The 26,914-nt window shown below is 44.9% G+C and overlaps 1 protein-coding gene across 3 annotated transcripts in view; it reads right to left on the minus strand.

Annotated features, from left to right (window-relative positions):
- Positions 1–297: 297 nt before the first annotated feature.
- The window catches only part of LOC124043451 (zinc finger protein 516-like), a 35,651-nt gene continuing 9,034 nt past the window's right edge, over positions 298–26,914 (minus strand). For 2 of the 3 annotated variants that reach the window (XM_046362054.1, XM_046362053.1), the window contains exons 2-5: positions 8,267–9,953; positions 5,732–7,108; positions 3,275–3,339; positions 298–2,478 (exon numbers count right to left, since the gene is read on the minus strand). In XM_046362054.1, coding sequence (XP_046218010.1) covers positions 2,434–2,478; positions 3,275–3,339; positions 5,732–7,108; positions 8,267–9,767 — 2,988 coding nt within the window. In that variant the 5' untranslated portion in view covers positions 9,768–9,953 and the 3' untranslated portion in view covers positions 298–2,433. Of the gene's footprint in view, positions 2,479–3,274; positions 3,340–5,731; positions 7,109–8,266; positions 9,954–10,225; positions 10,284–26,914 lie in introns of those variants that run through there. The other variant, XM_046362055.1, reaches the window with a different exon arrangement.

Below are 26,914 nucleotides of genomic sequence, written 5' to 3' on the forward strand. Positions count from 1 at the left end.
AAGCTGTACTGAGGGCAAAAGGGGGTGCGACTCAATTTAGGAAGGTGCTCCTAATGTATTATACACCTGGATTGTCCTCTCAAAAAATGAATGTCAAATTCCTTCCAGCTCGGTAACACTTTTTACTTTGTAATAAAACAGATCATTTAGAAATAATAATTGGTGTGAGGGCTTTACTAAGCACTGTTAAACAACTATTGTCATGTTACATAATCACAATCATGTGTCATAAACATATCACCTCAAAAGGCTGATGAAAGAGCCTCAATGATAACAAAATGACCAAAACCATGCCCATGTGAATATAGCAAGTTTTATTTGTACTAACAGGTATTGTGCCATATAAATACTTTGAAAGTACAACCCCGCCATCTAAAGTCCTAAAAGAATATCTGAGCACTTGCCATTAGCAAACACGGCTAGTCTTCATGAAGCATTCTGAGAAATACGTCCCTCTAAAGCACCAACCTTTTCTTATTTACAAAAGTCGGCCGTTTTATAATTGACTTCAAATCATAAATTATATATATATATTTTTACACACGACAATCGATCAAGGTGGATAACTATCATATAATAATCGATAAATAACAAAGAAATAACATCCGATTGGTACAGTTTAACATGTATGGCTTTCCTTCCTTGTGGGCAGCTAAAATAACTTGAAAACACTGCCGAAGCCATTTCTAAGACAGAGATACCCAGTGATTCAGCAAAACACCAAAATAAAACACTGCAAAAAACACGGAGAAGCCAGTCTTTCAACGTTGGGATATCAACTTGAGTGGACATACAGACTTAACGCAACAGAACATACATACTCCATCTAGGTGCTATTCAGAAGCTGTGATGTAGAGGTTAAAAAAAGGTGGTTAAACTATGACCTCCAGTGGGCGATCGAGATAAGACGAACAACCACCAACACAAACTATAACGTCTGACATTTTCACAACTGTATTGTTTGCATGTGAGGGCATTTTAATGTAGGCCTATAGGGAAGGTAGGACATGGGGAAATAATGAACAATGTTTTTTTGTTTTTAAAGTTGTTTAATAAGATTAGTACAGATTTTCTCAGGAGAACCCACATAGGGCCCCGTCCCCAAGTTTGGGAAACACTGTACTAACCTCTCTCTGCTTGCGTCCCCTGTTACTGGCCCAACAGTCTAACCTCGAGACTACCTGCCGAGGCTACCTGCCGAGGCTACCTGCCGACGTTTACGTGCATTTACCCTCCACCACATCCCAGGTCAGCAGAGTCTAGCATGCTTGCTGCTCATGTCAATATGGCTGGAGATGGCTGGTAAGTCACAAACAGCTGCCTCATTATTGTTGCTTAAAGATGGAATAATAAGTTGGGGAAACTGTCCGCCCCACAGCCTTTGTTATAGTTTTTCGTTTTTTGGGACGAAGCAGAGCCTGGGGAGCATCGCGCAATGATGTCCGAGGGAAAACGTGGTAATATCACAAACGGACGTGGCTGTTTCACCATTAAGGATTCCAGCTTTAAAAAGGTAGGTAGTAACGTTGCTGGTGTGAGCTGACCTGACCAATCCAAACCGTTTCCAAATACCACAGAAAAAAGTGCCAAAAGCTCAAATAAACAGATGACTAAAACACTCACACACATTCACAGTAAATACACATACCAATCTGATTACTTCACCCTTTTCTAACAATTCTCTGGAGGGCTACGACATGAAAGTTTCAGTCTTTGCTTCTTTTGTTTTCTCCGACATGGATTTAAAGGGTTTAAAGTTGACATAAAACTTCCTGGGGGATCCTGGTTTCATGCCCTTTAACAACTGATTTAGGATCAGTTATCTAACCCAACTGCACCATCTCTAGATCAGTATACTTTCACCACAGAAACATCTAAGTGGAGGCTGCTGAGGGGAGGACAGCTCATAATAATGACTGGAACGAAGCGAACAGACTGGCACCAAACACATGGAAATCATGTATTTGATGCATTTGATACCATTTTCACTTATACTGCTCCAGCCATTACATGAACCAGTCTGTCCCAATTAAGGTGCCACCAACCTCCTGTGATCTAAGCCGAGTGGGTGATGTAGCAGATGGTTCAGTAGCAGATGGTTCAGCGCATCGCTACTGCCTTCCTGAGAAGTTCTGTTGCTCTGGATGTGGAAATGCCTTAGCCGTTCTGGGTGCGACACATTGACGGTGCTTGTTGAGTTACAGTGCAGACGGTTGTGAGTTTACACTCCAGTTGAGGAAGAATTTCCACTCTGTCACGTCCGCATGTTATGGTAACTCCTTTTGTCCGGGTGGATTAGTTAGTTGTAAACAAAGAGTGCCCCTTGAGACAATTGGGCCCCGAAAGTGAAGAGCTCCTGTAGTCATGGCTTGGTTCCTGTGAGAGACTGCAGGCCTTTCATTTTGCAACAGTGCATTTTGGGAAGTGGAGTTTTCATGTCCCCTTCTTGGCTGTTGAAGTAGCGGAACAGCTGATCACCTGCAGAGGACAGAGACAAGGGGCAAAATGGAGTCAGATCACAGATCACACCAAGACACGTTTGTGTGTGCGCGCGTTGCTGCGTGTCAGTTGTCTTTCTCTGAGTGTATTTGTGTGTGTGCAAGTATAACTCCGACTGTGTGTTTCCGAATGTGCAAAAATGTCCGTTTGTGCAAGAGTGCGTGAGTTCATCTTTCGGTGTGTGTCAATGTGCCCTCACGTCTCACACGTTGCAAAGGCAACAGTAGAAGACGAAGTAAGTAAAGAGAACAGACAGGCAGGTAGAGAGTGTCCAGGAGGGCCTGCATGTGGTCATGATTGGCAGGATGTTGACATGCCATATGGAGACACACGACTGTTTACCCCGAGGGGGGCGTCAAGATGTTTTTGTTTTCCTGTCAGCTCCTCGTACCAAAGCCCGAGAAAGAGCCGTCTGACACAGACGCCCAAGTATCACTGCCTCGCTTTAGGTGTTTCAAACACTGATTTCTCTTTTGGATTCTCGGAGCTGGGAGCAGAAAGGAGTGGCGAGAGATTTTTTTTTTTTAAAGGTCTAAATTCCTTTAGTATTTTTGTTATTGACAAGATAGCGGGAATGCAAAGAGAGAAAAACACATGTAAAAGAAGAACAGACAGTAAGGAGACAGATTCTATAGCTGAAATCCAGATAGATAAATTGGGCCAGGGGACATATAGGTGGAACATTAGCACTCAACCAGACTCTGGCACAGGTGAGGAATTATAAAAAGGGGAGAAAGATCACAGCAAAACAAAACCCAAACAAAAAGTACCATACTTGTTTGGAGGCCTCTGTGGAGGAGTGGACTTCGTTTTCAAAATGTCCGTTGTACTGCAGTATCCCTGTAGAAACAAGAGACATAGCAACACTTTAGAATCCCAAGACCTTCACAACCAAAAAAACTGAACTTAATAATGCAACAGTCAGTTAAGGTACTGGTTCTATATTTCTAGGGCAATATTCACTTTGGATTTCAGGTTAATATTGCCTGGGAGTGACATGCAGGGGTGAAAGTGATGGATTTTCTGCTTGTTCTATTTTTTAGTCTCCTATTGAAATTGTGTTCAAATTATAATATACACCATTTAGCGGACACTTTTATCCAAAGCGACTTAGTCATGGGTGCATACACTTTACGTATGGGTGGTCCTGGGAATCAAACCCACTACCTTAGCATTGCAAGCACCATGCTCTACCAACTGAGCTACAGAGGATCAATGGTCACTGTGCTTGGTGGCCCGGTATCTTATTAGCATGCACACACACACACCAATTACATCCCCATAACTGACATCTGATTAATAATGTATAAAACATTTCACAGGTCAGTGTCACAAGCAAATGTGTTTGTTCAAAGTTGAAGGACTGCCATCCAAGGACAAAATCATATACAAGGGCAGACATGCAAACACACACACACACAACACACACACACACACACACACACACACACACACACACACACACACACACACACACACACACACACACACACACACACACACACACACACACACACACACACACTTCGTAAAGAAATGTAAATGACTTTTTTGATGGTTTTTCATCATTAGTGTACGTGTGCAAATCTGTACTCGCACCAGTCCAGTCAGCCTATGCTTTTGCACAAATCCAATTATTTGGAATGAGTAAAGACCAAATCAGAATGTTTATAAACAAAGCTGTCTGGTAGTTCAACACCACTCTCTTGCCTCTATTCTTCTAGGTTGATAGCTAGCTAGATAGTTTGCTTCATTTATGAAGGAAATGCTTGCTAGCTAGCTAGCTAGCTGACCTACATTGCAGCTGACATGTTAGTCACAGTTAGCGAGCCAGCTAGCTCTAATTGCAGTGTTTGATAGGAAGCTAACCTGTTCCATTCATGAAAATAGTGACAATTATCTCACACAGCAGGGATGTATTGTGCAAAAACAGTAGCTGGCTAGTTAGTTTGTGTTTTTCTTCCAGAATGTAATTGAACAGAATTAAGACATATCGTGATAGCGTGGAAAGAATAGGAGTCCTTGTCAAGGGGCTGTGGGTCAGATTTGAATCCGCGCAGACACAGGTATACATGTGTGCTAGAAGTGGCGACTCCAACCGCTAAGCCACCTAAGCCTCAAAGTACAGGGCTAATTAGTACATCTGATGTGCCATTAATCTGGGGGGTGGAGCTTCCTTCAGGGCAGTGGATGGCAACTTTCGTACCAAATCGTTGTGGTGTACCTCCCGACAGCCCTGACCCACCCCCTGGCTGCCTGGGAAGTAGCGCATAAATTACTGCAAATTAAATTGCCGGGCCTCTGATGTGCCCTTGGCCAGCGCTCCTGTGTCACATGTCAGGTGTACTCCTCTCGCACTTTCTCTCTCTATGTCTGTATATCTCTCTCACTGGGTCACTCTTTCACTGCCTGTTTCTCCCTCTCTTTCCTCTGTCTCTCTCTCCTTCCCTGTACTTGCTTGCTGAGCTTTCCCCCCACTGTCACTCCAATTGTGTCAGGTCTCTCTGATGTCCTGGCCATGGAATTTACTCTGTGTGTGTGTGGACTTGCCACCTCTATCATTCTCATTCACTCAGACACACACACACACACACAGCCCATCTGTGTCACTGTGATCCATGCATGCACATACTGACACACACACACACACACACACACACACACACACACACACACACACACACACACACACACACACACACACACACACACACACACACACACACACACACACACACACACACACACACACACACACACACACACACACCAACCCAGGACCTACACACAGGTCAACACTAGACAGAGACCTATTCCTTGACTGGTACTATCACCGGCAGAAACATGTCCTTCTGTCGGCCTTGGTAAACATGTTTCCCAAAGCTATTAGCATTCATGCCAAAACACTCACAGAAAAAGAGAAGGTGGAGGACAAATATATATATATATAAATATTTTTAAAGGTCACGTTATTAAATGTGACTCAAAGGGCTAAAGAGGATGATGATGATATCTACGACGACAAGCTGCAGAGTTAGAGTTGCTACTCTCAAAATGACCTTAGTGTACAGTGTAAAGGACATGGTCAGTTTTGTGCATGTCTGTCTATCTTTCTCTCCCTCTCGGTGTGTCTGTATACATGCTGAATTATGTATGGCTGTGGTGAAAATTATAAAACCATTTTCACTGCCAATTAATGGACTACATTACGCAACACTCAATCCCTCCTTACCTTGTGGGTCAAGCCTGGGATCTACAAAGCCCCAGTGCTGGTAGAGAGCTGCCAGCTCGTGGGTGCTGTAGTTCTTCAACCGACCCAGGATGCCCATGTCCATCGGGGTGTCTCTGCTGTTCCCAGCAGTCGACTCCCTCTTCCCGTGGCCGAGGAGGGTGGTGGGTGCCAGGTACCCGCTGCTGCCCTGCGCCCCAAACATGTTTGTGACTGACCAAAGGTCTTGACCTTTCAGGGCTGCAGGTGGATCCCGTGGACGGCTGTGGGGGTGTGGGTGGGGCTGGAGGTGAGTTCTGTCTGGGGTAAGATGGGACGCGTGGTCGGCCCAGCCATGGTTCCTGGCCAGAATAAAGCCGAGGCCCTCTTGCGGAAGCAGGCTTCCCTCGGCAGCCGCCCGATAATGTCCGGTTTTGGGGCTGCTGGTCGACTGCTGGGAGAAGCCTTGAATGATGGTTGAGGCGGTGGTGGTAGCGGCAGGAGCTTTGGGGTTGGCTTTCGTTTTAGATCGGACGCTCTTATTTGCCACCTCCTCCATATGGGTTGGGCGGCTCAACTTCTTTTTTTGAGGTAGGAGTGACTTCCCACCACCAGGGGGAGACCTTGTATGTGACACTGACACCATGGCCTGGCTGGTGTTGGGCTGGGAAGTAGTAGTTGTACTGCTTGTGTGGGTCTTTGGCCTCTTGGTGCCTCCACCTGAAGGTTGTGGGGCGGTGGAACCCGGGGCTTGTGTGCGCTGGGCCCGGGGGACTGAGAGTGCCGGGCAGTCTTTGCCCTCCAGAAAGGGCGGGGGCCCCGTGCGCCGTCCAGCAGCCTTGGGGCCCTTGAAGCCGGTGACGCAGGGGGCCCACTTGGGGGCCAGGGAGCTGCCACTATCCACCCTGTGGGCCACACGCTGGTGGATCCACAGCACCTCCAGGTAATGGGTTGCGTGGGAGCAGAACGGACACCGGTGTCTGACCAGCTTACCCTCAGACACTGCTGCCACAGGATTGACACCGCCATCCTCCTCCTGGCCATCGGGCGGGGCAGACAGGTTGAGGAGACTGGCGTAGATGATGGCATCCTGGGAGGATTGCCCTTTGACTTTTAGGCTCCTCGACTTCTCCGACTGGCAGCTTGATGCCGCCCTCTCCTGGCCAGGAGGACAGACGTAGGGATTTGTGTAGGGCTGGCTGAGCAGCGTGCTCTTCAGCCGGAGATATTCCACATAACCTGAGGCCTTGGGAGCGCCGTGGCTTGGTTCTTCCATAATAGCTCCCAGTATGTGATGATGTGCATCCCTGACGTCCTTGTGCTGCTTGTGCATGTGGGACGTGAAGGAAGAGGGGTCACTGGTGTGGAAGTCACAGTGCTCGCAGAGGTATGGCTTGGCATCTGTGGATTGCAGAGTACAGTTAGACTAAGCTCATATTGAAAAACAGTCATTTTAAGAAAATGAGCTTCAGCAAAGTATGAAGATTTAATAAGTGCTAACATGATATAACAAACATGTGGATGAGAAAGGAGTTCATTGTCATGCTACTCTCCATAGGTCATTTACCTATATGAATGGTACAGAAAGGGTTATTCCCCATTCAGCAAAGTACCAGATGTAAAGGCCTTTCATATTTCTTTATGTAGGTTGAAGGGTGTAATGGGAAATCTATGCCACACGATGGTGCCATAACACCAATTAATTTGCAGTGGCAACCTAAAGGCAAGTGCTAAAACACACATTTTACCTGTATGAGTACTGCTCCATGGCAACTGAAGGCCAGTTTTTAACTGGGAAACTGAACTGAAAGTGCTACCAAATTCATAATTATATCTATCACTTTTGCTTGTCAATGTCATGAGTGCAATTTCAAACATTAAAAGCCTATTACAAACTTCTGAGTTGCTCGATATGGGCATATTTACCATGCACTTCCGGTTCTTGGTTAATACTGTTATCAAGAGGACTCTGAAGGGAACCATTTATTATCCTGTCACAGAGTTTAACAGTCAAAGCAGCGTCACTTTTCAGACTGTCTTGTCTCCAATAATCAGTTGCTGTACATGAATACAGACAATTCAACCATAACACAAGAACAGGTCCCTGTTTGACATACTGCTCAATCTGCAGTCTACTATGCTAAGTATGCTACATACCTCAGCAGCGAGGGAGAGAAATGTGCCCACGTACACAGAGGCGTTTAGTTATGCTAAGATGTGTGAATTGATGAATCAACACATGAGGTGAGTTCTCCCTTTTACCACGTGAAAATAGATTGACCATAACTCAGGACTGAGTAGCAATAGAAACCAAAACAAACATGACTGAATCACACTGAAAACTGTGATATGCATCAAAGACTATAGTATGGGAATGGAATTTGGTATGGTAATGTCTGAAATTTGGGGGGGGGGGTCATTGTTATTGCTGTAGTAGTAAACAAAATGTTCCCTTTTCAATCAGGATTTTAAGTGTGAATACGACCAAGATGCCCTTTGTCATGTCATTTAAATAAAAATAAAAAATTGTTGCTAATCTAGGCATTTTTTTTGTCTTACCTTCATAGGTTGGGTCCTTGATACTATTCCTCTTTATGGAAGAGGAAGATAGAGAATCTTCTTGTCTTGGTGTGCTGGGCTGCTGACTGGCAGAGTTTGATTTAGTGGCTGGCTTGATGGACTGATGGCCATATTTCACCTTCTTTTTCTGCAATATCCCAAACGTCTCTGGTCTGAGCCCATTCCACAAGGTGCGGCTAATTCTACTGTCACCCTGCTGGTGGGAGATTCCACCGCTGCCACCATTAATGACAACATCCTGGGCCCCTTTCTTCTTCTTTCTTTGGGAGGAGTCCAGCTGCCTCTTCCGCTTCTCCTGTTTCAGAGGCACATACTCGCCCTTCTCCTGGGCAAACGCCACCTCGGCATCCACCAGCCTCTCCTCCCAGCCTAGGCTTTTATCTGTCACCTCTACCACACATCCTCTGGTGACCAACTGCCAGGCCTGGTAACTGCATACCGGGTCCAGCTCGGGGATCCGTCTTCCAAGATTCCCCTCTACAGCTGCCTCTCCAGCCCCGGCTGCCCTGAGGTTAAGGCATGCCAGGAAGCGCCTCTTGGCGGCGGGTGACGACGAGCTGTTGCCGGGGTCTTGCTGTGGCGGCTTGCTGGGGGTGTGGCTCTGCTTGTGGACCCTCTCGTGCAGCCGGAGGGTCTTGCGGTTGTAGAAGAAGTTGCCGCAGCCAGCACACAGCTCGTAGAGACAGTCCTCGTTCACCAGGGACGCCGGATCCCGGGTGACCCCGTTGAGGGTGGTCTGGGACTCACTGCTGTCGCCACTCCCACCCCGCAGCTGGCTCTTGGCCCGATGAATCCGCATGTGGCTCTGGAGAAACCAGGCCTGGCGGAAGCGCCGGCCGCAAATGCGGCAACCGTGGTCCAGGGAGCCTCGATGCTTCTTCATGTGGGCCTTGAGGAGCAGGGCCTGGGGGAAGACCTGGCTGCAAGAGCCACAGGGAAAGGAACCCGCACCGTCCCCATTGTCCACCCAGAAGGTCCCTCCCGGAAGTGGGTCGCCCTCAGTCATGGTTTGCGGCTCGTCCTCCTTGCCGTCATCCTGGACGACTCCTTCTTCGCCTTTCTTCTTGGAGCTTTTAGTCTTGCCATTGACTTTGTGCTTCTTGGCCGAGGTGCCATTGGCGAGGTTGTCGGCGGGACTATCCAGTTTCTTAGGGTCCCCCTGTGTTTGTCCTTGCTCCCCAACCCCCTCCTCACAGTCCAACTTGCCCAGGCTCCGGTTGAGCAGGCCCAGCTTGTGGCTGCGGATGTGGGCTTTCAGGCTGCCCTTCAGAGCAGCCCGGTGTTCACAGTAGGGACACTTGTAGGGCTTCTCTCCAGTGTGCCTGCGCATGTGCTGGGACAGCGAGCTCAGGAGAGGGAAGCCCCGTCCACAGATGCCACAGGTGTGGCCAGAGACCGTCGCATCGTACTCCTCCTGGTCACTCTTGACAGCGTCGGCCTTGCATTGGTCCGCCTGCTCCTGCTTCGGCTCCACCTCCATTTCCGGCCCCAGGGCTGTGGTAGCTCAAGTATCCCTGACGAAGAGAACTAACCCGTGCGTTCCAAAGTCATAAGGTTCTCATAGTGATTGCGATGGGGGACGTTTGTAGATATTGCTTTACTTCTGTTGTTGGAGGGATTTTCTTTAACCGACATTAAGACTGGAGAGATGATCATTGAAAAACACCTGAAAACACAAGAAAAAACGATTAGAAAACATTTAGAATCTAATTATGGGTTATATGATAATCACACAACCAATGCAGTAACTGACATCTGGTAGGCTATATTTTCAACCCAGAGACAGACAGAGACAGAAAGAACGCAGTTGGCACAGTCACCAGGAGGTCAAATAGAGAGGAAATGCTATCATGCCACAGTCATCAACAACAAAGCAACTTTGTCTAAATGTCACGGCTGTCGAAAGAAGTAGGCCAAAGTGCAGCGTTGTGAGCGTACATTTTACTTTTATTTTAGTAAATTTCGCCAACAAAACAACAGACGAAAAACAACCGTGAAGCTTACAGGGCTATAGTGCCACTGACAACTTCCCACAATGACAAAAGGGGAAAAGGCTGCCTAAGTATGATTCCCAATCAGAGACGACGATAGACAGGTGTCCCTGATTGAGAACCATACCCGGCCAAAACATAGAAATACAAAAACACAGAACATATAATGCCCACCCCAAATCACACCCTGACCAAACCAAATAGAGACATAAAAAGGCTCTCTAAGCTCAGGGCGTGACACTAAAGGACTAGCCTCTTTAGAATGATAGTTGCTAATAAATAAAAATGACACATCCCGTTCCCTGGTATGCTCAGTGAATAAAATAATTTTTACCACACCCTAACAACAGTTTGCAATCATATGAAAGAGCTTCTCCCACTGGGCCCCAGTGCAACGTGTTTAAGTATAAGCATTATTACTAAAAAAAACTACTTTCTACATAGTCCGTTTCTCACTGTGTATATGTACGTCTGTGCATATTTCAGTTTTATAAATGTAACAGTGTGTGTAAGAAAGAGGAGAGGGAGAGAATTTGCATGACACTGATTTTGGAATGGCTATTGTCACGAACAGAATGATTGACGGTTGTCCTTAAAGGAAGCTTGTACTGAAAGTGTGTGTGTGTGTGCGTGTGTGTGTGTGCGCTCCTGTCCTCTGTTCCCCATGCCTTAATTGAGTGTGTTTAGTGAAGCATGAAGAGGTGCATTCAGTCCTGACAAGTCAGGATGAGGCCTCAGGGCCAGTCCATTCCAAACCCCATCAATACGCCATTATCAACAAACTACATTTATTTCTCTCCATCTCATACACACACACACACACACACACACACACACACACAGTCATACTCACTCACACATGCAGACTGAAACTCACACACACATACACACTCACTCACACAATCCCAATACTGTCAGTGGATGCCAAGGTCACATTGAGAGTGGTCGTAATATGAAGGGAAATGACTGAATGTGCCATCATCAACAAACAGTAGTTAACCTCACTCCTAGAAGACACACTGAGAGGAAAGCAAAGGCAAAGAAATGATGAAAAGGGGCAGGTGGCGTCAGTATAATCACGAGAACATCTGATAAATCTGTTTTCGTAATCAACCTCCAGCACACTAGATCACCTAAAGTCAAATAAAACAAAATGTGTTCCTATGTCAAAGATCTTCAGAAAAATCATTATTCATGTCTAAGATAAGCATTTATCTCTGCGAAGGGGCATCGGTTCCAAGTTGCTTTTTATTTCTGTGGATGATATACACACATCCATTACAGCCAAGTAAGTGGCAGTCGTTTCCAGACCACAGCAGAAGATGTTGGTTTCCTTCTCGAAAACTACAACAGGGAGAAAAGTGCCCAGGCTCTCTTAAAGCCAACGCAGGCCAGGCAGCCTGCGGGAAAGAAACACCATTGTGTCAGCTGCACCAGAACTGTCACATTTCCTCACGTCTCGCCCTCCACCTATCACCAGGGGGTCCTTGGGGTCCTACGGTGGCCATTGTTGGACAATGGGCCCAGCGCCCTACACTTCAGCGCCCTGCAAAAGATGTCTGGGGGTGGGGGGGCAGTGGAGTTGGGGGGGACGATGACAAAAGAGACCTATCTATTCTCAGCCGTGTGTGTGTGTGTGCGCATGTATGTGTGTGTGCCAGTGTGCGTGCCTGCATGCGTTCATGTGTGTGTCTCAGCATGTGTGTGTGTGTGTGCCCGCCACTTTGGGCTTTTCGCTGTGCGCGCTCTACCGGGCGAAATAGAGAAGAAACTGGCATGGGCTCCAGAATGGGAGTTGAGTTAGACGAGTGTGGCGGCAGGTGTTGAGGGCAGACGCTGACGGATTAGCACACGGACCGAGTGGCACAGTGTCTCTGGGTGGGGGGGACAGGGAGGGGGGTGGTTAGTGGTAATTAAAAGGTTAAGGTGAAGGCCGGGTGATGAGGGGTTAACACAATAGGGGGATGGTGGGATGATGTCAGAGCGAAAGGAGGCAACAGATGGTAGTGGAGGCCATCAGTCCTGTGTGTGTGTGTGTGTGTGTGTGTGTGTGTGTGTGTGTGTGTGTGTGTGTGTGTGTGTGTGTGTGTGTGTGTGTGTGTGTGTGTGTGTGTGTGTGTGTGTGTGTGTGTGTGTGTGTGTGTGTGTGTGTGTGTGTGTGTGTGTGTGTGTGTGTGTGTTCTTCTACCCTTGTGGAGACCTAAAATCCCCAAAGGTCCACACAAGTATAGTAAAACAAGAAGCATTCTCCCTCGTCCCCATGAGGACAAATGCTATTTTAGGCTTAGGGTTTAGGGTTAGGTTTACTATTACAGTTAGAATTATGGTTAGGGTAAGGGGTTAGGTGTACTATTATGGTTAGAATTATGGGTAGGGTAAGGGGTTAGGTTTACTATTACGGTTAGAATTATGGTTAGGGTAAGGGGTTAGGTTTACTATTACGGTTAGAATTATGGTTAGGGGGGTTAGGTTTACTATTATGGTTAGAATTATGGTTAGGGTTAGGGGTTAGGTTTACTATTAAGGTTAGAATTATGGTTAGGGTAAGGGGTTAGGTTTACTATTACGGTTAGAATTATGGTTAGGGGTTAGGTTTAGGGTTAGGTGTTAGAGTTAAAATAGGGAAGGGGTTTTGAATGGTTAAATTATGGTTAGGGTAAGGGGTTAGGATATTAAGTTAGAATTAACAGGGGTTAGGTTTACTATTAGTTAGAATTATGGTTGCGTAAGGGGTTAGGTTTATATTACGGTTAGAATTATTTCCAACTAGTGTACTATTACGGTTAGAATTATGGTTAGGGTAAGGGGTTAGGTGTACTATTATGGTTAAAATACATAGGGGTTAGGCAACATGGTTGAGGGGTTAGGCCGGTTAGAATTATGGTTTCATCTATTTTAGAAACTGGTTCAAATTCAATTCAGCATAGTTGTTTACTATTCCCATTATGGTTTTGGACCAGTTAGAATTATGGTTGAGAACTAAGTTATTAAAAGGGTTAGGTGTTAGAGAAAATAAGATTTTGAATGGACATTCTAGACATACTTAGAAATTTAAACATCTCCACCAAAGGTCTTGGGTCTTAAAAATAATAGCAACATTGACTAGCCTATATGCTTAATCTTTTTTGAAACTCTCAAATTCAATTCAGCATAGTGCTCCCATCATTTTGGACCAATGAGAACAAGCTACAAAAATGTAAGACAGACATCTAGACATACTTAGAAACTAAACAACTCCACCAAACCTTCCTGAATAGAACACACACACACACAAACACACACTCAAAACACACACACACACACACACACACCAACACACACTCAAACACCCAAACACACACACACACACCCACAAACACACACACTCCAACACCCACAAACACACACACACACTCAAACACCCACAAACACACACTCAAACACCCACAAACACACACAAACACACACTCAAACACCCACAAACACACACTCAAACACACACAAACACACACACAAACACCCACAAACACTCCAACACCCACAAACACCCACACACAAAACAAAAAGATGCTTTCTTTGAGGGGGTTTAAACACATGCTGTGTCATTTAGTGGAGCGAGAAGGCTTCTGACAGAGTGTGTTGTGTATTCTGACCTCTCTGACATCTGGCTGTTTCTTTATTAGTCACTGTTCGTATGAATCTCTGTGTTCTTCGAAAGCCAAAACTAAACAGAAATGGGCCTAATAGAGAAGACCGTGATCTTGAATGATCATTGATTTGTGCAATAGACAGCATGCCAATAGAAACTAAGTGCAAAAATGTACAATCTGCAGTATTTACAATTCAAAACAAATTGTAAGTGTGCCTCTAAAGATATTTTAACTCTGTGTCGAACCATTCAAAGAGGTAAGCTCTATTGAAGATGAGAGGGGCAGTGTTCCCTCGATTGGTCTCCATGAAGGAACTTATAGGCTGGGTGTTTCCAACACTGTCCCTGGAGAGCTGCCATCCTGTAGGTTTTCACTCCAACCCTAATCTAGCACACCAGATTCTAATAAATAGCTGGTTGAAAAGCTGAATCAGGTTATTTACAACTGGGGTTGGAGCAAAAACCATCAGCAGGGTAGTTCTCCAGCAACAGAGTCGGAGATCCCTGATATAGGCTATAGTTTAGCTAGTTAACACATTCAATGAAAACAGAGCTGATATCACATTCAATTTAAAAAAAACTGGAAGTGTGATGCTTTAGACACACACACACACACACACACACACACACACACACACACACACACACACACACACACACACACACACACACACACACACACACACACACACACACACACACACACACACAGGAACAAAAAAAACAGGATAAACCGATGGAGGATACACACACAGGCGCAGAATGCCAAACATGTTGCTCTGGGCTGAATTTGTTCTTTACAGACCCTCTCTCCCTCTCCCTTTTCTCCCCCTCTTTTCTTTGACAGATGAATAGCCATGTCCAGTCAGCTGTACTCACGTCCAAACCAGCTCAGCACAAACTCCCCATGGCCAGGGCTCTGCTGCTGAGCTAAGAGCCTGTGTGTGTATGTATATGTGTGTGTGTCTGTATACACGTGTGTGTGTGTGTGGTGAGTGAGAGAAAGAGAGCGACAGTAAGTGAATACATGTATGTGTGTGGCTGTGTGCACGCACCAGTACACCCATGTCTGAGTACGTGAGTACGTGCTGAAGTCATCCACATACGTTCTCTCAACCAACCGCAAACTGTGCCAACAACACAGCCACTAGTGCTAGCATGTGACCGTCCCTATGCTAATGTTATGCTATACAGTGCGCTTCTGTCAGTGTTCCAAATGAGTGTTTTGCCCAATCCCAAATCAACCTCTAGCCCCCTACGCCTATCCAATCCTTACAGATCTAGGACGGAGTAGGGCAGAAACTCTGCCCTACTCCGTCCTAGATCTGTAAGGATTGGATAGGCGTACACAATGAGGTGAACATTCCTGTGAGTTTATCAAAAGGCAAGGGGCAGTTATTATGGTATTGCTTACACCTATCTAATTGTTTCATTTCATAGAGGGTAGGGGTCCATTTGGGATTGGGTGAATGTATCCCAGTGTTATAATTGTTTTATTTGACCTTCATTTAACTAGGCAAGTCAGTTAAGAAAAAAAAATATTTTTATTTTTTATTATTTCACCTTTTATTTAACCAGGTAGGCTAGTTGAGAACAAGTTCTCACTTACAACTGCGACCTGGACAAGATAAAGCAAAGCAGTGCGACAATAAAACAACAACACAGAGTTACACGTCGGATAAACAAAAGTACAGTCAATAACACAACAGAAAAATCTATATACAGTGTGTGCAAATGGAGTAAGGAGGTAAGGCAATAAATAGGCCAATAGTAGCGAAGTATTTACAATTTAGCAAATGAACACTGGAGTGATAGACGTGCAGATAATGACGTGCAAGTAGAAAAGAGCAACAAAAAAAGTCAATATAAACAATATGGGGATGAGGTAGGTAGTCGGATGGGCTATTTACAGATGGGCAATGTACAGATGGGCTATGTACAGATGGGCTATGTACAGATGGGCTATGTACAGATGGGCTATGTACAGATGGGCTATGTACAGATGGGCTATTTACAGATGGGCTATTTACAGATGGGCTATTTACAGATGGGCTATTTACAGATGGGCTATTTATAGATGGGCTATTTACAGATTGGCTATGTACAGCTGCAGCGATCGGTCAGCTGCTCTGACAGCTGATGCTTAAAGTGAGTGAGGGACATATAAGTCTACCCCGGTCAAACCTGGACGACGCCGGGCCAATTGTGCACCGCCCTGTGGGACTCCCAATCATGGCCGGATGTGATGCAGCCTGGATTCAAACCAGGGACTACACACTAAGATGCAGTGTCTTAGACCGCTGCGCCCCTCGGGAGCCCAAGGTTTCACCCTGATTGTTTTGTAGGTGGAAGGTATAAAATAGCAGACAAAACAGGAGACAATACCACTTAAAATACAAGAGAGAGGGTAGTAAATTAAGCAACAGAGATAGGCTGGGGGATGCCTCCACTTTGATAACAAAGGGACCCTCTTCGGTCCTAAAGTGTCCCTATTTTGTCTATAGAAGCGACGAGGGTGACAGCCGTCTGTTGCGGTTAGGTCACAGTGTAGAGGCCGTTTAAATGAGGCTTTGTTTTCCAGGCCGTACTGCAGCTCGAGCATCCGCCACACTGACTAATCCACATACCGGAGGCCCACTATGTGAAGACGTGTCAGAAACACTGTGTTATAGATGTATACAAAACACAGACTCACTGTGTGTAGGAGTGCAAGAAGCACAGACTCACCGTGTGTAGGCGTGCAAGAAGCACAGACTCACCGTGTGTAGGCGTGCAAGAAGCACAGACTCACCGTGTGTAGGCGTGCAAGAAGCACAGACTCACTGTGTGTAGGAGTGCAAGAAGCACAGACTCACCGTGTGTAGGCGTGCAAGAAGCACAGACTCACCGTGTGTAGGCGTGCAAGAAGCACAGACTCACCGTGTGTAGGTGTGCAAGAAGCACAGACTCACTGTGTGTAGGCGTGCAAGAAACACAGACTCACCGTGTGTAGGCATGCAAGAAACACAGACTCACTGTGTGTAGGCGTGCAAGAAACACAGACTCACCGTGTGTAGGCGTGCAAGAAACACAGACTCACTGTGTGTAGGCATGCAAGAAACACGCACACACTGTGTTTATAGGCGTGCAAGAAACACAGACTCACTGTGTGTAGGCATGCAAGAAACACAAGACTCACAGTGTGTAGGCGTGCAAGAAACACAGACCCACTGTCTGTAGAAACATGTCCGAAACACATGTATGAAACACTGTTTATAGATGTGTCAGAACAGTGTGTAGATATGTTACACGCATTGTCTAAAATGCTGCTTAATGACATGCATAAACACTGTCATGGATAGATGCAGTACGTATTGGATACAGGTGTGTCAGAAAACACTGTAGATGTGTCTCAAACACCGTGTATACGGGTCAGAAAACACTGTAGATGTCTCAAACACCGTGTATACGGGTCAGAAAACACTGTAGATGTGTCTCAAACACTGTGTATACGGGTCAGAAAACACTGTAGATGTGTCTCAAACACCGTGTATACGGGTCAGAAAACACTGTAGATGTGTCTCAAACACCGTGTATACGGGTCAGAAAACACTGTAGATGTGTCTCAAACACCGTGTATACGGGTCAGAAAACACTGTAGATGTGTCTCAAACACCGTGTATACGGGTCAGAAAACACTGTAGATGTGTCTCAAACACCGTGTATACGGGTCAGAAAACACTGTAGATGTCTCAAACACCGTGTATACGGGTCAGAAAACACTGTAGATGTGTCTCAAACACCGTGTATACGGGTCAGAAAACACTGTAGATGTGTCTCAAACACCGTGTATACGGGTCAGAAAACACTGTAGATGTGTCTCAAACACCGTGTATACGGGTCAGAAAAACATGGTACATTTGTACGAAAAACAGTGCAGTTGTGTAAGAAACGCTGTATATAGATGTGTTACATAAATTCACTTTGTATGGGTGTGTTCCACACAATGGGAGTGTTAGAAATACTGTTTATAGATGTCAATCAGCAAAACAGACATATGAGGAAGGATGTCTGGTCACCATTCCCATAACACCACTCTCCCAAATCCACAAAATAAAGATCTAGTAATATATCCCACAAAAAAAGCAAAAAGGTGATTGTTAAAATAAGAGTAAGACATAGGATGAAGTCTCATTGTTCATGCTTTGTTTAAGCATTATGTTATGGCATAAGAGGTGCCAAATGTGCACTCATGCAAACACACAGCATGTCTGGCCCTTAAGGCTTCCGGCAGCTGGTGTGGTTATGCTGCTGCTGCCGCTGTGTGTGTGTGTGTGTGTGTGTGTGTGTGTGTGTGTGTGTGTGTGTGTGTGTGTGTGTGTGTGTGTGTGTGTGTGTGTGTGTGTGTGTGTGTGTGTGTGTGTGTGTGTGTGTGTGTGTGTGTGTGTGTGTGTGTGTGTGTGTGTGTGTGTGTGTGTGTGTGTGTGTGTGTGTGTGTGTGCGTGCGTGCGTGCGTGTGTGCGCGCATTTTGGAGGGAAAGACAGCAAACACACATCACACTCCCATCGCCCTCCTTGTTCAACTCTCCCTCCCTGTTACACAACAAATACACAGGGACTTGATAGCATGTGATGAGCTGCTCAATGAGCTGCCTTTTAACATTCCAGGCCTGCTACACCTCTGCAATGTGCTGGAGATAAGCCAGGGAGGTATCTTGAGCACGGAAGTTGAAGGAATGAAGAAAACACCTGCAAAACGCACATTTCTTTTTTTTTTTTACTAGGCAAGCCAGTTAAGAACACATTTTTATTTACAATGACAACCTACTGAAAGGCAAAAGGCCTCCTGTGGAGACGGGGATTTAAATGTTTAATATAGGACAAAACACCCATCATGACAAGAGAGACACCACAACACTACAGAAAGAGAGACCTAAGACAACAACATAGCATGGCAGCAACATGGTAGCAACACAGCATGGCACAAACATTTTATTTATTGTACTCGGTCAGTTGACTGAGAACACATTCTCATTTACAGCAACAACCTAGGGAATAGTTACAGGGGAGAGGGATGAATGAGACAACTGTAAACTGGGGCTGATTAGGTGCCTGCGATGGTATGAGGGACAGATTTGGAATTTAGCCAGGACACCAGGGTTAACACCCCTACTCTTACAGTAAGTGCCATGGGATCTTTTGTGTCCACAGAGAGTCAGGACACCTGTTTAAAACCCCTTCCAAATGACAGCACCCTACAGAGGGCAGTATCCCCAATTAATACCTTGGGGTATTGGGATATATTTTTTAGACCAGAGGAAAGGGTGCCTCCTACTGGCCACCCAACACCACTTCAAGTAGCATCTGGTCTCCCATCCAGGACTAAACCTGCTTAGCTTCAAAAGCAAGCCAGCAGTAGAATGCAGGGTGGTATTCTGCTGGCAAGCAACAGCACAAAGGCAAGAAGATAGAGGCAACAACACATCACACGAAGCAGCCACAAGTGTCAGTAAGAGTGTCCATCATTGAATCTTTGAATGACGAAATGGAGATAAAACCGTCCAGTTTGAGTGTTTTTTGCAGCTCGTTCCTGTCACTAGCTGCAGCGAACTGAAAAGAGGAGCGACACAGGAATGTGTGTGCTCTGGGGATCTTTAACAGAATGTGCCTGGCAGAACGGGTGCTGTATGTGGAGGACGAGGGCTGCAGTAGGTATCTCAGATAGGGGGAGTGAGGCCTAGGAGGGTTTTATAAATAAGCATCCACCAGTCGTGCCTTTTACTGAGGAGTGGCTTCCGTCTGGCCACTCTACCATAAAGGCCTGATTGTTGGAGTGCTGCAGAGATGGTTGTCCTTCTGGAATGTTCTCCCATCTCCACAGAGGAACTCTATAGCTCTGTCAGAGTGACCATCGGCTTCTTGGTCACCTCCCTGACCAAGACCCTTCTCTCTCGATTGCTCAGTTTAGCCGGGCGGCCAGCTCTAGGAAGAGCCATGGTGGTTACAAACGTCTTCCATTTAAGAATTATGGAGGCCCTGTGTTCTTGGGAACCTTCAATGCTGCAGACATTTTTTGGTACCCTTCCCCAGATCGGTGCCTCGACACAATCCTGTCTCAGAGTTCTACAGACAATTCCTTCAACCCCATGGCTTGGTTTTTGCTTTGACATGTGCTGTCAACTGTGGTACCATATATAGACAGGTGTGTGCCTTTCCAAATCATGTCCAATCAATTGAATTTACCACAGGTGGATTACATTCAAATTGTAGAAACGTCTCAACATTCCATAGCAATGGAAACATCATGCACCTGAGCTCAATTTCAAGTCTCATAGCAAAGAGTCTGAATACTTACAGTGAGGGAAAAAGGTATTCGATCCCTTGCTGATATTGTACGTTTGCCAACTGACAAAGAAAGGATCAGTCTACAATTTTAATGGTAGGTTTATTTGAACAGTAAGAGACAGAATAACAACAAAAAAATCCAGAAAAACACATGTCAGAAATGTTATACAATTATTTGCATTTTAATGAGTGAAATAAGTATTTGACCCCTCTGCAAAACATGACTTAGTACTTGGTGGCAAAACCCTTGTTGGCACTCACAGAGGTCAGAGGTCAGACATTTCTTGTAGTTGGCCACCAGGTTTGCACACATCTCAGGAGGGATTTTGTCCCACTCCTCTTTGCAGATCTTCTCCAAGTCATTAAGGTTTCGAGGCCGACATTTGGCAACTTGAACCTTCAGCTCCCTCCACAGATTTTCTATGGGATTAAGGTCTGGAGACTGGCTAGGCCACTCCAGGACCTTAACGTGCTTCTTCTTGAGCCACTCCTTTGTTGCCTTGGTCGTGTGTTTTGGGTCATTGTCATGCTGGAATACCCATCCACGACCCATTTCCAATACCCTGGCTGAGGGAAGGAGGTTCTCACCCAAGATTTGACGGTACCTGGCCCCGTCCATCGTCCCTTTGATGCGGTGAAGTTGTCCTGTCCCCTTAGCAGAAAAACACCCCCAAAGCATAATGTTTCCACCTCCATGTTTGACGGTGGGGATGGTGTTCTTGGGGTCATAGGCAGCATTCCTCCTCCTCCAAACACGGCGACTTGAGTTGATGCCAAAGAGCTCCATTTTGGTCTCATCTGACCACAACACCTTCACCCAGTTGTCTTCTGAATCATTCAGATGTTCATTGGCAAACTTCAGACGGACATGTATATGTGCTTTCTTGAGCAGGGGGACCTTGCGGGCGCTGCAGGATTTCAGTCCTTCACGGCATAGTGTGTTACCAATTGTTTTCTTGGTGACTATGGTCCCAGCTGCCTTGGGATCATTGACAATATCCTCCAGTGTAGCTCTGGGCTGATTCCTCACCCTTCTCATGATCATTGCAACTCCACGAGATGAGATCTTGCATGGAGCCCCAGGCCGAGGGAGATTGACAGTTCTTTTGTGTTTCTTCCATTTTCAAATAATCGCACCAACTGTTGTCACCTTCTCACCAAGCTGCTTGGCGATGGCCTTATAGCCAATTCCAGCCTTGTGTAGCTCTACAATCTTGTCCCTGACATCCTTGGAGAGCTCTTTGGTCTTGGCCATGCTGGAGAGTTTGGAATCTGATTGATTGATTGCTTCTGTGGACAGGTGTCTTTTATACAGGTAACAAACTGAGATTAGGAGCACTCCCTTTAAGAGTGTGCTCCTAATCTCAGCTCGTTACCTGTATAAAAAAGACACCTGGGAGCCAGAAATCTTTCTGATTGAGAGGGGGTCAAATATTTATTTCCCTAATTAAAATGCAAATCCATTTATGACATTTTTGACATGCGTTTCTATGGATTGTTTTGTTGTTATTCTGTCTCTCACTGTTCAAATAAACCTACCATTAAAATTATAGACTGATCATTTCTTTGTCCGTGGGCAAACTTACAAAATCAGCAGGGGATCAAATACCATTTTCCCTCACTGTATGTAAATCAAATATTTCTGTTTTTATTTTTAATACATTTGCAAATATTACTAAACACCTATTTTCACGACGTTGTATTTTGGTATTTTACTAGGATCCCCATCAGCTGTCGCAAAAGCAGCAGCTCCTCTTCCTGGGGTCCACACAAAACATGAAACATACAGAATGACATAATACAGAACATCAATAGACAAGAACAGCTCAAGGACCGAACAACATACATTTTTAATGGGATACTGTGTGTAGATTGAATCCATTTTAGAACAAGGCTGTAACATAACAAAATGTGGGAAAACGAAAGGGGTCTGAATACTTTCCAAACGCATTGTATAGCTAACGTGAGTTTAAGGCACGATTTTGAGCAAGTCCAGGATGTTGTGTATATGAGGTGGCGTTTCTTCTATTTTCCTGGTGGGCCTGACAGCGGAGCACAGACCTCTCTCTCGATCTCTGCAGCCTGGATTGGTTGGTGTGGGGGACACAGGAGTATAATCCGGTAGCATTAATTTGCTCTCTAAAAAAAGCACTCTCGACAGGGATTAGATTATCACGGTAAAGTCAGCTCAGACTCTCTCTCTCCATCCAACCCTCTGTCTGTCTCTCTGTCAAGCGCAGTGTGTAAAATAATCTGGAACGACACAAGGGTTAAATACCCAAGTGAGAGCATCTAAAGAAATACAGTCAACATGTCCAATACACATGATCCATCTCATCCAAGTCCATCTAATTTCTCAGACAGCGCATCTTTCACATGTAATTAGTGCTAGCCTGGCAGGCTAATGTTGTGTAGCTCAAACAATGATAGTGTCATTACACAGAGATTACAATAAGTATCAATTTGCTGATGGTATACTTTTAGTAGAATAAGTGTCAATTTGCTGATTGATACAATTGTAGGTGAAATTGGTGGAGCTTGATGCTGAAACGGTGCTAAAACATGGTGATAGTCCTAGTATCGTATAGCCTGGCAATAGGCACGATATTTCCGGATGCATCTCCGTCATAGAAAGAGTCGAGTAAGGGAAGCTTATATAATTCTGAAATGAAAGGCACACAGTCTAAAGCCGGTAAAACATATCGCCTAAGGCTGTGTAGGCTACATCTACGCTATCACTCTTATGTAACTTTATCCAGAAAGTAACTACCCACATAGACAACAGATTAACATCCAATTTTGGTTGCCATTGGATTGAGTTGTCAACAAATGTGAATTCAACTTGAAATAAACCAAACCATGAAATCCTATTGTCGATATGTAGGACAGGAGTCTTTCAAATAGGATAAAAGGCCATATCTGCATTTTTTTTACAGACAAATTCCCCCTTAAAAACAATTATATCACCACCCAGTCTATCACCACCTTCCACAACAAACAGTACTTAGTCAGTAGTTAGACTGTTTTTAACAAGTAATTAGGCCTATCATTAAATAATTTGCAGTCTATCAATCACTAAATTAAACCGATAGTTTGTAGCAAACCTAAGGAAGGGAAGCACTGCTAGCGTACACGATGGTAGGCATTTTTGTAAATAGAAGGTGCTCTTTGGTCAGGGAGTACAACATACATCTGTGTACTCCCTGACGAAGGCCAAGCTGCCGAAACAAGTCAGAGTTTTTCCATCTTTGTTCCATTGAACATTCCATACAAATAAAGGCATTTGAATGATATGGTTTCCATTGCTTTAAAAATAAAACACATTGTTTGTTGACAGTTTGAGCATCTACACATCATCTGTGAGGGACCATTCTAATGAAGTGCTATCCAATATGTCCTCATTTCCTGTGTGCAACTAATGACAGCTGGCAGAATCAGGATCAGGTTCCCTGAGGTGGTGCAGCATCTCAACACCGCCTCATTGGGAGACTACAGTATAGGCTATAGGTAACCGGACACCCTGAGACCTATCTAATCATGGCTCCTTCTCCCCGTCTCAGAGGGCTGAACAGAAGGGATCTGGGTCTGCCTTACCTCCTCATCTCCCATCTGGACAAATGAACAATGTTTACATTTACATTTCCCTACAGATGTGAGATCTTAATTTGATACAGTTTGCTATAGCATGAAAATAATCCTGCAGCAACAGGAAAAAGTCATTATTTTTTGTGGATTATAATTAAGAGACATTTTTGTAGGGGTTGATACATTTTCCATAAGGGTAAATGAAGTTAGAAATTTCAAAGTGGAAATTACAAACTTCAGAAGACTTTTTAAATCTAAAATACACTAAAATACACAAGTTTAAAATGTCCTGCGTTGCAACTAACAAATAGTTAGTTACTTTATAAATGGCACCTTAATAATGAGGTTTACATATCTTGCAATTCTCATCCCATATGTATATACTGTATGTTATACCACCTATTGCATCTTGCCTATGCCACTCGGTCATTGCTCATATATTCTCATATATTTATTTGTACATATTCTTATTCCATCCCTTTATTTAGATTTGCGTGTATTATGTAGTTGTGTAAATTGTTAGATTACTTGTTAGATTTTGCTGCACTGTCAGAACTAGAAGCATAAACATTTAGCTACACTTGCAATAACATCTGCTAACCATGTATATGTGACCAATAAAATTTGATTTCTCCCTCAAAACCATCAGAATAAATCTATGATTTTAAAAAATGTAAATAACGTTGATGTTTTTTTGTGAGGAAGTCACACCATTTTACATCTAGCTAAGGATTATTTTGCTTCATTGATTTGACTATGGGTACTAAAGCTAGCATACATTTTTACAACATTAGCTTGCTATCTGAGCCAGTCAGTGAAATGATGCTGCTGACCAACCCACTACTAACTTAGTGCTTAACACACATTGTTGAATCTTCCAAAAAAAGCTAGTTGGCAAGATACTTTAGTAGTGCTAATTCTTTATTATGTGTTCAGGAATGAGCTATTCTGCAGCGAGTCATTGCAGTAGCCTCCCGAGTCCGCTGTTGTGCTCAGCCTACCCAACGATATAAAGCAACGTTAGCAATCACGGGGAAACATGCTAATCTACAGACTGATTTCTGATAACAGTTCCTCTTAAATTTCGGGCCGCAAGTCTACAACTTTAGGTTAATTTAAAAAGGCTAAGAAATGTTTATGCAGAGCTAGCTAGCTAGTCAGCTATGTCAGTAAGCTAGCTACAATAGTTAGCTAAGCAGCTGGTCAAGTAAGTTTTGCAGGAGATAGCCACCGCCTTGTTTTTATTTTCTCACAATTGCAAACTATTAAATCACGGTCACAAAGTTTGTAATAATTTAGCTAGTAAATCTGCCTATTTCATGGAGAGTCATGCGAGAGTGCAGTGATATGTAACGAGTGCCCTGAGAGTCAGAAAGCAAGTTCAGGGAATGAGTGTTTTAAATAAAAGAAACAATGAACACAAAACAGAAACAATGAACACAAAACAGAAACAATGCACCGACATGAAAACAGAGTCAATAACACCTGAGGAAAGAACCAAGGAGAGTGACAGATATAGTGAAGATAATCAAGAAGGTGATGCAGTCCAGGTGAGTGTCAGGAGGCGCAGGTGCGCAAGACGATGGTGACAGGTGTGTGTGATAATCAGCAGCCTGATGACCTAGAGGCCAGAGAGGGAGTATACGTGACAGTACCCCCTCACCGGATGCGCTGCTCCAGCCACAAGATGCCTTCAAAGGGGATGAACCCGGGGACCAGGATTGGACCGGTCACACCTGCTGATGTGCGAGAACCTGTCACGCCAGTTGAGGCACGGGAACTTGTGGAGTCAACTGGGGAGCAGGAACCTGACAAATCAGTTGAGGCAGGGGAGTCTAGCGATCCGGTTGAGGTATGAGAACCTGACAAGCCGGTGGAAGCAGGGGAGCCTGGAGATCCAGCTAAGGCATGAAAGCCCGACGTGCCGGCTGAGGCAGGGGAGCCTTGTCGATCCGGCTGAGGCATGAGAGCCTGACACAGGGAAGCCTGGTGATCTGGTTGAGGTATGAGAGCCTGTAGCAGGGAAGCCTGGTGATCTGGTTGAGGCATGAGAGCCTGTAGCAGGGAAGCCTGGTGATCTGGTTGAGGTATGAGAGCCTGTAGCAGGGAAGCCTGGTGATCTGGTTGAGGTATGAGAGCCTGTAGCAGAGAAGCCTGGTGATCTGGTTGAGGTATGAGAGCCTGACGCAGGGAAGCCTGGTGATCTGGTTGAGGTATGAGAGCCTGTAGCAGTTCGGACCCGACGTCATTACTCTGACACGAAAAAATATATAAAATAAACGCTTCCTTTAGGTGAGGTGTTTTTCTGTAATGAGTGCGCTGAGAGTCGGGAAGCAAGTTCAGGGAGTGAGTGTTTTAATAAATAAAAGAAACAATGAACACGAAACACAAACAATGCACCGACATGAAAACAGAGTCAATAACACCTGAGGAAAGAACCAAGGGGAGTGACAGATATAGGGAAATTAATCAAGGAGGTGATGGAGTCCAGGTGAGTGTCATGAGGCGCTGGTGCGCAAGACGATGGTGACAGGTGTGCGGGATAATCAGCAGCCTGATGACCTAGAGGCCCGAGAGGGAGTATACGTGACATGACATCACAAATTAGTAACTATGTTTTCATTTTTGAATGGCGGACGCTCTGGAATACAAAGATTTTAGGATGAGTTCGAGTTATCGTGGGAAAATCGATACAGTTACATATCGGGATATCATTTTTGACGATATTTCATCTTGTATTGTTTTGACAATACCAATGCCTGAAATAAGACTCCAGTATTTTCCCCATTATAGCTTGTTCTCCATCTTCACTTTAAATAGAGATCCAATTTGTGTCCAGTGCTTTTATTTCCATGACTGAACAAAACTAATTTTCTCATGGCGTTCTCTTGATGTTTGGAACATCGAATAGCAATAAAATCCCAGTATCGAATCGCAAATTAATTTAGAATCGCGAGCATCGCATATTTTATTGGCACATGAGTATTGTGATAATATCGTATCGTAAGGTCCCTGGCAATTCCGAGCACTAATGAGTTCCACGTCCCACAAGACAGGACATTTGAAGTACTTGCGTCACGTAGGAGTGACGCCACCTTT

This window comes from Oncorhynchus gorbuscha, linkage group LG09, assembly GCF_021184085.1.
Source record: "Oncorhynchus gorbuscha isolate QuinsamMale2020 ecotype Even-year linkage group LG09, OgorEven_v1.0, whole genome shotgun sequence".
NCBI classification, from domain to species: Eukaryota; Metazoa; Chordata; class Actinopteri; order Salmoniformes; family Salmonidae; genus Oncorhynchus; species Oncorhynchus gorbuscha.